Source organism: Elephantulus edwardii, unplaced genomic scaffold (assembly GCF_000299155.1).
Source record: "Elephantulus edwardii isolate Elephantulus edwardi_28Jun2011 unplaced genomic scaffold, EleEdw1.0 scaffold00057, whole genome shotgun sequence".
NCBI classification, from domain to species: Eukaryota; Metazoa; Chordata; class Mammalia; order Macroscelidea; family Macroscelididae; genus Elephantulus; species Elephantulus edwardii.
In genome coordinates, this window is record NW_006399807.1 from 16,604,232 (window position 1) to 16,616,745 (window position 12,514).

The window sequence follows — 12,514 nt, forward strand, 5'->3', positions numbered from 1 at the left end:
GGAGGGGTTTGTGCGGGGAGAAGGGTGCAACAATGAATGAATGGAATTCCAAAATCTCTGTAGATGTTCATTGAAATGAAAAATAAACAAACTAAATTAAAATTTAAAAAAAAGCCAGTATGCCAGTTTAAAGACTAAGGTGTGCCCAAACCATGGTATTTTTTTTCCTTTTAATAAAAGTGTTATTTTATGCTGGTTTACTTACAAAGTTTGTATACATTGTTTTTCACACTGTGTCTTTCCCATTTCCTTTAGCCACCCCTCCCTGCACCCATCAAACTGTGCAATCCTATGATTAACCTACCTCAACCTTCTCCCATCCTCACCCCTTTGTTTCAACCCTCCTCCCCCCCCCCGCGATCCTCATCCTCGGTCTACAGTAATGGTCTTACACAGTACTTGTACGGGACTGAGTTAGTTCACGTAACATAATACTCCCCAGACTCTCCCAAGTTAAGTAGTGATTTAGAAAATCATTGCTCCTGCGTGCTGCATAATATTCATCATGTGAATGTACCAGAATGTCTCAGTCCATTCAATTGTGGTTGGACATTTGGGCTGTTTCCATGTTCTTGCCATAGTGAATAACACTGCTATGAACATTAGTGTACAGGTCTCCATTTGTGCCTCAGTTCTCATTTTCATCCCAAACGGTGGAATAGCTGTGTAATAGAGAATATCTTTGTTCAGCTTTCTGAGGAAACACCAAACTGTCTTCCCAAGTGGTTGTACCATTTTACAATCCCATCAACAGTGTATAAGGATTCCTATCTCTCCAAATCCTCTCCAACATTTATCACTTTCTGTCCTGTTAAATTTTGCCACTGCTGCTGGGGTGAGATGATATCCCATTGTGATTTTGGTTTGCTTCTTTCTTATTGCCAGTGATTTCTTCTATTGCCAGAGCATTTCTTCATGTGTCTTTTGGTCAATCGAGTATCTTCCTCTGTTAAAATTTTTCCACGTCTTTTGCCCATTTTGTAAATTGTGCTATTAGTCTTTTTCTGGTGGAGGCCCTGTAGGGCCTTTTGCTATGAAACCCTTGTCTGAAATGGTATTGACAAATGTTCTTTTCCAATTAGTAGGTTTTCTTTTCACTCTGTTGGAAAATGTTTTCAATACGCACAGGGATTTAATCTTAAGAATGTCCCATTTATCAGTTTTATCGCCTTCAGATTGTGCATTTCTGTCTGTATTTGGCTGTCTCTTTGTACCATAAACTAGGCCTTCTAAGCTTGATCTCAGTTTGTCCCCAATGAAGTTAAAAACCATGGTATTTTTAATTGTTTTGTATGCGTAACAAAGTTGGACAAATTTGAGAAAAGCCAAAGAAGAATTGATGGTTGTGATTTGTGGTTTTGGCAAACAACATTGCATGTATTGTGGAATGTGAGAAACATGAATGCATGAAAACTGGACATCGTTAAAAAAGAAATGGAATGTGTAAATATTAATATACTAGGTACTGATGAAATGAGAAGAATTGGATCTTCTATGCCAGAGATGAAAATCTGAAGAAAAAGAAGTCCTCTTTCATAATTAAAAAGATAATTTCTAGATCCATCTTGAAATACATTGTTGTGAGCAACAGGATAATATGACTATACTTACAAGGAAGTCTAGGAACTATCACTGTCATTCAAATAGATGCACCAATAATCGGAGTTAAAGAGGAGGCAATAGATAATTTCTACTGATTTTTGCACTCAAATATCGAACATTAATGCAACTAAGATGCATTAATAATGATGAGTGACCAGAGTGTAATAGTTGGGAACAGGGAAGAAGGATCATTATTCAGAAAACATGGAGGAATGGGTGACAGAAATGAGGCTGGGAATAGAATGATAGAATTTGTACAAGCAGTGATTTATTTTACAAATATCTTTCATTAGAAACATAAACACAGTCTATCCACATGAATTTTACCTAATAGTATGCACCGATATCAGATCGACTACATCTGTGGAAAGAATCATTGGAGCAACTCAATATCAGCAGTGAATACTAGACCAGGTGCTGATTGTGGAACAGATTTTACCTACTAGGCCACAAGATTTTGTTTGGCGTAGAAGTGTAATTTTTATTACTTTATAAGTGGGTGGTTTTTAGGGATTTTCCCCACTTCATTAGAACTGACATGGTGTGGCCTGTAATAAGCAATGAACATTCCCACTTTTCTATTTTCTTCTGCTGCCATCCCAGGGCAAGCTCCTACCATTTCCCGTTCGAATTGCTTTTACAGTCACTGTCTTTCTGTAGACCTACAAGATCTGCTTGGTCAAGCCATTCCCAGCCCTTCTTGTTTTGCCTCAGGACCATATTTCTCATTCCTTGCACTGATTTTCCTTTCCTTTTCACGACTTACTGTCCCATCCCTCAGTGCCTCCTCTATGTATGCTTCCATGTTTGGCAAGCTCCGTTCCCCGCCCCCCCCTCATTCCTGATTTTGTCCTCTGTCTAGATAAGGACTTATTGCACAATTTCAAAACATCTCGTTTTTCTCCATTTCATGAGAATAACTCTAACCACCTTGTACACTTTTGCAGACTTCTTACCCCTAAATTGTATGCTTAAGCAAGTGACCCAAATTATTTTTAAAATTATGTCTTAAAATATGTCTCCTTCCCTCATACATATTTATTAGTGAGAAGTAAAAGGAGTAAAGGTTATTTTTTATAGTTCTTAGAATGTATCAGCTTTAAAAAAGTCTTGGCTAAGACCTTAAACTTAGGAGTTCAAGGAGATGATTTTCAGTCCTGAAGCTGGTGGCCTAGTGGTAAGGAGTTGCACTAACAGCCCAAAAGCATGCAGTTCAAAACTGCCAGATGCTTCATGGAACAAAGATGGGCACCCTCTTCCCATGCAATTTACAGCCTCTGAAAACCCTCTAGAGGATCAAGTCTGAGTCTATTCTAACTCAGTGGCACATAACAATGACAACAGCAACCTAGCTTTCACGATCTGTGTAGTTTTCAGCAGGTTTTATCTCACCACCCTCCTTTACTCTCCTTCTCTGTATTCTCCTCGTCCCACTTCTGAAATAACATGGAATTACTAATATAACCAGCGTACTGTGATTGTTGTAAATATTAAAGAAGTTCATTCAGGAGATGCCTTGCATATAGCCTGGTCCATGATAAGGGCTCTATAAATGTTAGTCTTTATCTTGCTTTTTATCATCTTTTCTATCATCTTCATTTTTAAAATTTAAGGGCTCCAAATGCTACAGGTGTTATCTGGATCTCTCTTTTCAAGAGAACTACTGTAGGTTTTTGCTTTGTTTTGCATACAATTGTTCATATACATTGGGTTTTGAACATGTACTTTCTGTTTTATACAATCATTCATGTACATTGTATTTAATTCATGTACATTGTGGTTCATACTATCATACAGCATGTTTTATGTAATGAATTTTCATTATTTTATGCCTGCTGTCACCCCGTCTTTTCAAGTTCCTGTGCAGACTTTCCCCTTCCTTCACCCCCTCCATCTACCAGCCTCTGCTATCCTATTGATTTTTCTTCTTTCTCCTTTTTCTGCCGCTTGTTCTCTCCTTCACTATCCCCTTTTGAACATTTATACATATCTTGCTCAGTTATCCTCCTATTTTCACAATAATGGTTTTCTTCAGTATTTATCCTTATGTGGCTGAGTTATTTCACTCAGCATAATGTTCTCTAGACTCCTGTTACATAGTATTTTACAAAAGCCTTGTTTCTTCAGTGCCGCAAAGTATGCCATTATGTGAATGTACCATAATTTCTCGATCTGTTCATTAGTTGATGCGCATTTGGGCTCTTTCCATTTTACTGCTGTTGTGAATAGGCTGTATTGAAGATTTTGAAGTGTTTCTTCTCCACTAACAAAATTACTTTTGCTTCTAGCTTGTGGACTGTATTCTGTCACATTAATTATTTAGTAGTTTGTGATATTTTACTTTGTCCTCTAGAGTTTTGACAGGTGAATCCTGTAAGGTAACATAACTTGTCTCTCATTCTTGTGTTCAGTGTAACTTTTGGAATATTAATACTCAGGTCTGTTTTCTCTGACAGCTGGCTAACTTCCCCAGACTCTGTGAAGAAACGGAACGGATTGTCGCTAACCACATTCGGGAGCGAGAAGGCAAAACAAAGGACCAGGTGAGGCGAGGCCCGTGTGGTGGGCAGATGATGCTTGTGGGAAGTTTCTGTGATATTATCTAGTGATATCCAGCAGTTTGCATATCCCTTAATTGGGAAAAAATAGCGGGGTACCCAGCACAATATATTTGTTGTTGTTGTTGTTAAGTGCTGTCAAGTCATAGGCGACTCTATGAATGAAAGTCCTGGACACCTGTATAACTTTCATCCTTCTCCAGGTTCATAGGGTTTCTAGAGGCAAGCTATTACGGAAGTGGGTGCCACTCCCGCTTGCAAGCTTATTATGTAGTAATGTTAATATACCATGACCCTCTCAAAAACTCAAACTCATTGCTATCGAATTGGAACCTACTCATAGCTGACTTCCCAGGAGGTTTCCAGTGCTGTAAATTGCATGGGAGGAGATTTCCATCTTTCTTCCTTTGAGTCCCTGGTGCATTTGAACAGGTTAAGTAGTGTAACCTTTTGAGTTAGCAGTACGTCTCCCCATAGGCTAGGTTACTAGAGCTCTCTACTCGAGTCCCTCAGAAGCAGTAAATTTCATAGGAGAACATTACCAGTCTTTTTCTCACGAAGCAGCTAATGGATTTGAACTGTATACCTTTGGGTTGGCAGTGCAGCTCCTTATCTCTAGAACCCCAGAATTCTTGAGTCCTAGGTGGTGTAAATGGTTAGCACACCTGACTGCTAGCCAAAACATTGGAAGTCTGAATCCATCCAGAGATCCTTCAGAAAGAAATGTCTAGCAATCTATTTCTGAAAAATGAGCTATTGAAAATCCTGTGGAATATGTATGTGGCACACATGGTATCATCATGAATATGAATAAACTTGATAACAACTAGGTTTTGGCTGGTTGCTATATTAATATATATTATTAAAAGTAAAAAAAAATTTTAGAAGGATAAAATTTTAGAAACAACATAGAGATAGAGGTTCTGTAACTTTTTTCCTCAGTGCTATTTATATTATCAGATGTACTCCCAGCTTGTGCACAGTACACTTTGGAAACTGCCAATCTGGAAATGTACCCCATTTATTGTGAGACAGGTGTTCACATCACACATCAGCCCCATAGATGGGCTTCAGAATGTTCATAAACTCCTAAAATGTTATAAATTATGTTCGATATATTATTTTTCTGAAGAAAATAGATACAACTTTTCATTAGCTTTTCCACAAATCTTGTGATTGAAAACAAAAAAGCCACTCTTTTAAGCCGTTCTTAAATATTTTGTAAGGTGTCTTAGTGGTTAAATGGCTGCTAACATCAGCACTGGTGGTTGGGGTCTCCCAGCCTCTGTTCAGGAGAAAGAGCAATCCGTTTGCATTTGTGAAAGATTCATAGCCTTGGGAGCCTTCTGGGGCAGTTCTGTTCTGTCCTGAAGAACCATAGGAATCAAATCAATTCAGTGGCCTTGGTGGGGAATCATTTTGTAAATGTTCATGGTTTGTATCAGTGGCTTTAAAATTGACTAATAATATTGGGCATTCTAGTTCTGTGAATTGGACAGGTTATTTTTTCAAGTGAGGATAATTAATTTTCAAAAACTTAAGTACTAAGTGAAAATATCAAAAACTCCTTAAACGTAAATGAAGGCTGGATTTCCCCCCCCTGAGTTACTTAGAAAAGATTGTGATAGGAAATGGAAAGGTTTCCAAATTTTCTTAAACTCTGTGATTCAGCTCCAAGTGTGATAATGTGGACGGAGCGCTGTCCTGAGGCCATGTGCTCACAAATAACAGCAAGTCTTTGAGCAAATAATTTCTCTGGGCTGTTGTTTTCTCATGCACAACATTGACACAGTGGTCATATAGGTCTCTGACATCCTTTATAAAGTAGTATTCCAAGATTTCATGATACTCTGGGGACTTAGAAAGGAAAGCACTTGAGAAATGGGGAGAAAAGAGGAAGACACAATTGGTGAGGTAGAAGCAAGCCACAGGGAAATACAGGAAACATACTTCGTGTGTGTGTGTGTGTGTGTGTGTGTGCAAGGAGACAAACACAGTATACTGTGTGCATATGTGTGTGAAAAGAGACAGAAAAGCACAACAGTGTGTGTGTGCGCGCGTACGCGTGTGTGTGTGTGTGTGTGTGTGTAAACAAAGGGATGGAACCAAAAGTCTGTGTACCTTCAGTGTGTTCTCTCTTCAGTTCATAAGATTCATTATTATAACTTTTTAGTCATTGTTATTTGAAAGGTAATGAACCATTTTTCATGGTATTTGCTTATTTTTCAATGTTCCCACACTGGGCTTGACACCATAGCCAGGAGTAAAGAAAATAAGGCTTTGTCACTTAGTGGAAATAATCAAGTCAGTATTGACTCTTACTCCAGTATAGACACATATAGGGCTGGACATACAGGCCTGAGGCCAGAGGTTTCCTGTGTGCCTGCAGGACTAGGAAGACTTAAGTGGCGGTATCAGATTACTCGTAACCTAAGAAGAGACCTGGTGGCATAGTATGTAATGTATCAGGCTACAATAGCAAAGGTCAGTGGTTCAAATTCACCAGCCACTCCATAGGAGAAAACTGGGCCTTCTCTCATAAAGGTGTACAGCATTGGCAAATATGATACAGAGCACTCTGAGGTGTAACTAACTTAACAACAACAGGTTTTGGATCCTGATATGATTTGAATAAGCTAATCATTTAAACTTAATGTCTTTTAAAATTCAAGTAATAGTACATCTGCCTTAACTCTTAAGAGTTCTATTTCAAAACAGTGTTGTGTGAAACACAATGTATACAAACTTTATAAGCAAACTGGTAAAAAAAAAACCCCAGAAACAACAATGTTAAGTAAAAAGATTGCAGTTATTATTTTAACTCTTTTTTTTTTGTAAGCATATCATAGCTTCTTTGTGTTTCATTTTTCAGAATATTTGTTTTAATAAAAGTAAGTACACAAATTTAGCATTATGGTTAAGATACCATAACCTCTGGGCTCAGGTTGCCTTATTTTAATCTAACAGCTACCATATGTTTTCTTAGAAAAGTCATTTTATATCTTTACACCTTTACTTACTGATCTAAAAGTGGGATACTAAAGCTAGTCAACTCTTGGCCATTTTGTGAGGATGCAATGAATGAATGAAAATATACCTTCTGGTATTTAATGTTATTTTTGTCATTATTCCCATGTATTCAGTGAGCTATAGCACATAGCAGAAATGAGAAATAACTGACTTTTCTGATTTCACAGGGAATTGTCTTCCATCTACAATTCTGGTGTGGTGATAAATTAATTTTCTGAGTGGTCATGGAATACTTCCTAAATGACAATATCAGATACCCTAGTCTGGCAGTTAATCAATTGCCTGTGGAAGACAGTAGCGGCTACCTTTAAAATGTTCCTGTGTAGCACGAAAACATGTTCATTTTTGGAAATGTGAAGGTTAGTCAGGGTAGAAACTAAGATTAGATTTCTGAACTCTCTGCTGCCTTGGGCACTTTTGGGAAGTTGGTCAGATAAGAGCCTTATTTCTTCAGGCCCGTTAACCAGAGCTGGTTTGAGGCTTTTAATTTTTATTTATTTATATAATTGTCTTTCTCCTCTTTTCTTTTTAATAGAATAATTACCACCCTCTAATTTGTGAGTTTTATGCATTTAATATTTTTAGCAAAAAATATTAAAAAAAAATGGAGGATAATAAATGTTAGTGAGGGTTTTTTGAACATCTATGCCTGTAATTGCAAATTGAAGTGGTTGACTTTGTGGTTGGTTGCTGTTTTTCTTCATCTAATATTCAGTAAGTTTAGGTAAGAAACAGTGGTGAGAAATTAAAAAAATATATTAAAGGGAAAAAATCGTACTGTTTTTCTTTTCTTTTCTCACATGTGACCTGGCTCTTTTCCTTGGATGAGCACTTACTCCCGGTTTCCAGTAATATGAATGAAAACAGCCGTGGCTTTAAACATTTTTTTTTAATTCTCCACTTCTTTAATCTCCTGTTGTCCAAGCTAATGTGTATGGATATCCAAGATATTCATGACACTGTTTGGTATTGCTGAGAATAGTGTATATGTTTTGCTTCTGTTGGGAGCATCACTTTATTATATATTACAGTTTTATGGGTACAGACTTCAGGCCAGATAGATTTGAAAGAATAAAATTTAACAGAATCTGGCCTTCCTGTGGGAAGCGTTGATGCACTGCTGCTGACAATCTGATAATGATCATTGTTTCTAACTCTGCAGTCTCTCATTAAGAGACAAAGCAGAAAACTATCTGATAATATGAAACTTTCTCATAAAAGTACAATTTAATTCACCCAATAGTTTCTGTCTGGAGTTTGTTTTTGGTTGTGGGGGTGGAGTAACCCATTGGGATGACTCACTCGTCCCTTCTTGCCAGGTCCCCTTGTGACTGACAGACAGAGCTGGTCAGATGACCAGTTGAGATTAGCCACAAAAGCAAAGCCTCAAAGGCCCATAGCATTGAGTATTGAGAAACTATAATAAGGGGCCATTTACTGATGACACAGGAATAGATCAGTTCTCTTTGAAGCATTTCTTCAAAGTTGGTAGATGCTACAAAATTTAGAGCCACAGATATTTATTTGGCATCAAACTATATACATTTTCGCAGATTCTGGGGGACAAAATAATGAATAAGACAAACATAAACCCTACTTCCATAGAGCGAACAGTCTTGTAGGGAAAAGAAACATCAAACAAAGTATTAGATAAAGACTTAGGTGTGTGATAAATGCTACAAATGAATGTATACAAATATACTCTAATGCATATGAATAAAAGATAATAAAAAAATTAAAAAAGAATAGAAGATATATAACTGTAGATAGACTATATGAACATAATGTGAACATAACTATGTAAATGTACTGGTCTTAAGTAAGGGTAGGAGGTGAAGTTTAGAGAAGACTTTGCTTATGAAGTCCTCATTGACTGCATGGCATCCTGCTGAAGAATTGCTGAAAATGGTACCCTGACACCTGGCTCTTACAGTTTGTACCACCCAAAGACTCGGGTTGTTTCATTTTTTTCTCATTTGTAAGTCAAGTTTGCATATCTTTGTTTAGGTGGTGTCCACACACTCCAGTTTGCTTCAGTACTTCCTAGGCTCTTTTGCTTTACTTATTTGTCCTTAGGTGCTGTGGAGGAGATTTCAACTTCTGGAGACCTCATGTGACAAAGCAGAACTGACTCAGAGGGTTTCTTGGACTACAGGAGATGTTTTTGTATTTTTAATTGTAGTGAGCAGATCACTACTAGATTTTTCTCTTGTGGAACTAGTGATCATGTTCGGACCACTACTGTAACCTAGCACTTAACCCCTTGCACCATCAGGACTCCTTGCATTGCCTGATTTGAACCATGTGTCTGGCCCCTTTGTGACCACGTCTTTAAACTCTTCTTGTTACCTGCCTGTGTCGGTTAAGTTGGAACCAACTCATAGCTGACTCTCTAAGGAGTTTTCAGAGACTAAATCGCATGGAGTTTGTCCCTATTTCTCCTGAGGAGCAGCGAGTAGATTCAAATTTCCTGCCTTTGCCCTCTGCTGGCCTAGTGAATGGGTAAGGAGTTGTGCTGCCAACCCAAAGTAAGGCAGTTTGAATCCATCAGCTAATCCTGGGGAGAAGGACGGGAAAACATGTCACATGTGGTTTACAGCCTCTGGAAACCCGCTCGAGGATCGGCAGATGAGTTGGTTTCTTAGATTCGTACCTTATCATAATCTCAAAGAACAAACTTGATTTTGAGGCATACTCTTTTTTTTTAAATTTTTATTTTATGCTGATTTGCTTACAAAGTATGTATACATTGTGTTTCACCCTGTCCTTGATTCACCCTATATTTCGTACAGTCATTGTGATTAATTATATTTTATAAAATCAATCAGCTTTGAACTATGTCCACGATTGCCCTGTCTTTCCAGATCCCCACTGAACTTTCCCATATCTTTTAGAGCCCTCCCTTCCTCAAATTACGTAACCCTATTATTTCCCTCCTCCCATTCTCATATCTGCTCCTACCCTATCCCCTTGGATCCTCCTACATGTTTTAGTAGTTGTTTTTCTATTTCTACAATAACATGAGACATATTTTGTCATAAACAAAATTATTTTTTTCTTCCTGCCACTAACAAATAAACTTCCATAGAAGGAGACAGTAAGTGTTTGTTGAATGAACGTATAATGACTGTGATGACTGTTTTTTATGCTGCAGTCAAAGTGCTTAGTTCTGGTGCTATTGAGGCAGGGATTCTTAAGTTCTTCACTATATCAAGTCTGAGCATCATGGCAGGTGAAGTAGCTTACTTGAGAGAACAAAAGGAAATTTCTGGGAGTGATCCTCAGTTTTACATATTCCTGGAACAAAACCATCTTTCTTAAAGTCTCTGATTGCCCTGCTCCTCTTTCTTCTTTTTTTCTCTCTCTCTCAGATTTACCATCTCCACTGGGATGCATATTTTCTGCAGAGCGATCTTCTGAATCTTTAACTTTATAAGTATTCTGATTATATAGTATTTTTGAGTTGCTTGGAACATGCATTCATGTCATTCCTTTGCAAATGTTGACTGAATGCAAGTGGTGTGCCAGTGCCACACAGTGATGTACAGGCACTAGGGATAAAGCAACAGGCACTGTAGATGACATCTATATACACCTATTATGTAAAAACTTCCTATGTCAGCCGAGTGGTAATTACTGCAGGAAATACAGAGTATAAAAGGATTAGGGGAATAGGCAAGATAAGAGGATAAAGAAGAGAGGAATACAATGCTGAGATAGAATGAGAAGAGATCTCTTTGAGCCATGTTTCAGCAGAGACCTGCCTGAAGCATGCACTTTGATTTGATAATGAAGCTCACTGAATTCAAAGAGGCTCTCTGTTTATTTGTATTTTGTATGTTGGACTTCAGAAGCCGTGGTGGCACTGCAGGCTAAGCATTGGGCTCTTAAACAAGAGGTTGGTGTTTTGAATTCACCAGCAGCTCCCCAAGGGAAAAATGAGGCCATGCCCTCCAATAAAGAGTTAGAGCATCAGAAGCCCTTTGCGTCAGTTTTACTGCGTCAGTTTGGATGCTTTTTGTCAAAATCTAAGGCAGTAGCTTTTGGAGATGATTGATGATATGCTTTTCTTGAAGAAAATTTCCCCAGAAGAAACTTAAAGAATTGAGAGGAAAACCAAGATGTGATATTGCGGATTATTGGTTAATATATGATGTATATAGAAGTAGTAAGTTGAGAACAGCCTCTCACTGGCCTTCCTGCCACATGTTTTCTCATATACTTTTACCCTTCTCTTGAACATTATCTATGTAGTTTACAGAACTAGAAAGTTTAAAGCATTTGTGTGAGCAAATAGTAAATGCTCATAGGTAGCAGTGCTGTTGTCGTCATATAGTTTTAATGCCTAACTTCTCATGTGCACTTTTAACTTCTGTATTTAAAGTAAAACAATCAAGGCAATCTAAGGGCAAAAGGTAATACAGTTTTTCATATAATTAAAGCATTTTTTCATTAAAGGGAGATAATGAATTTGCAGACCTAATGCTTGCACTCTAATGCTTGAGTTTTTCCAGTATGAATGTTCAATGTAGCTTTTCTCTCCAATTTATAGGTACTGCTTTTGATTGACATCCAGGTCTCCTACATCAACACCAACCATGAAGACTTCATTGGCTTCGCAAAGTACGTGAAATGCTTGACTATCACATATACTCCTTCTTGTTTTGTGTGGAAACACATTGTGAATTTCTGCTGTAGCCCTGCCACCTTCTGAGAGTGCACTCTGCTGAGAGAATGGTCCCGAATCTACGTTCTTTGGAGGTCTGGGCCTCATAGCCTCATGGCAGGACCATTTAGTATTCTTTCTCTAGTTTGTTCTTCACTGTGCAGCATGTGAAATCACAGGCATCTTAGAGGCTAACTATTTTCAAATGATGATCATTAGTTTGCACTGGAGCTCTCACAGACGCGCAGTAACAGATGTACATTTAAAATTTATTTGGCAACAATTTCTCCCATGAATTTGAAATAGCAAGTGTAGTTCACAGGATACAAGGAAGCGCAACTTTCCTCAGTCTCAATGTAGAGGACAGCTTCTTTACCAGTTTTTAAAATTGTTTTTATCGAGCGATAATCTTTTGGTGTGTGTCTATAAAGTCTGTATCCTTTTATATCTGCTTGTGCCCATATTACTGTCCTTATAGGTGTTGTCATGTAGATACTAGGGTTATTCAGGGTTGATTTTCCCCTGAATGACATTTTCAAGATGTGAAACTCTCCTGCACTTTAACAGATCCAGTTTTTGTTTACTTTTTTATTATTTTTGTTTTAGAAAGTAATAAGGATTATATTTTTAACAGAAGAGATACAAGTATAACTAGTTG

The 12,514-nt window shown here is 37.8% G+C and overlaps 1 protein-coding gene across 4 annotated transcripts in view; it reads left to right on the forward strand.

Moving 5' to 3' along the window:
• Window positions 1-12,514, forward strand: part of DNM3 (dynamin 3) — an 875,056-nt gene that overhangs the window by 374,159 nt on the left and 488,383 nt on the right. For all 4 annotated transcript variants that reach the window (XM_006887429.1, XM_006887430.1, XM_006887432.1 and 1 more), the window contains exons 11-12: window positions 4,059-4,145; window positions 11,743-11,813. In XM_006887429.1, the coding sequence (XP_006887491.1) occupies window positions 4,059-4,145; window positions 11,743-11,813 (158 nt within the window). The remainder of the gene's footprint in view (window positions 1-4,058; window positions 4,146-11,742; window positions 11,814-12,514) is intronic.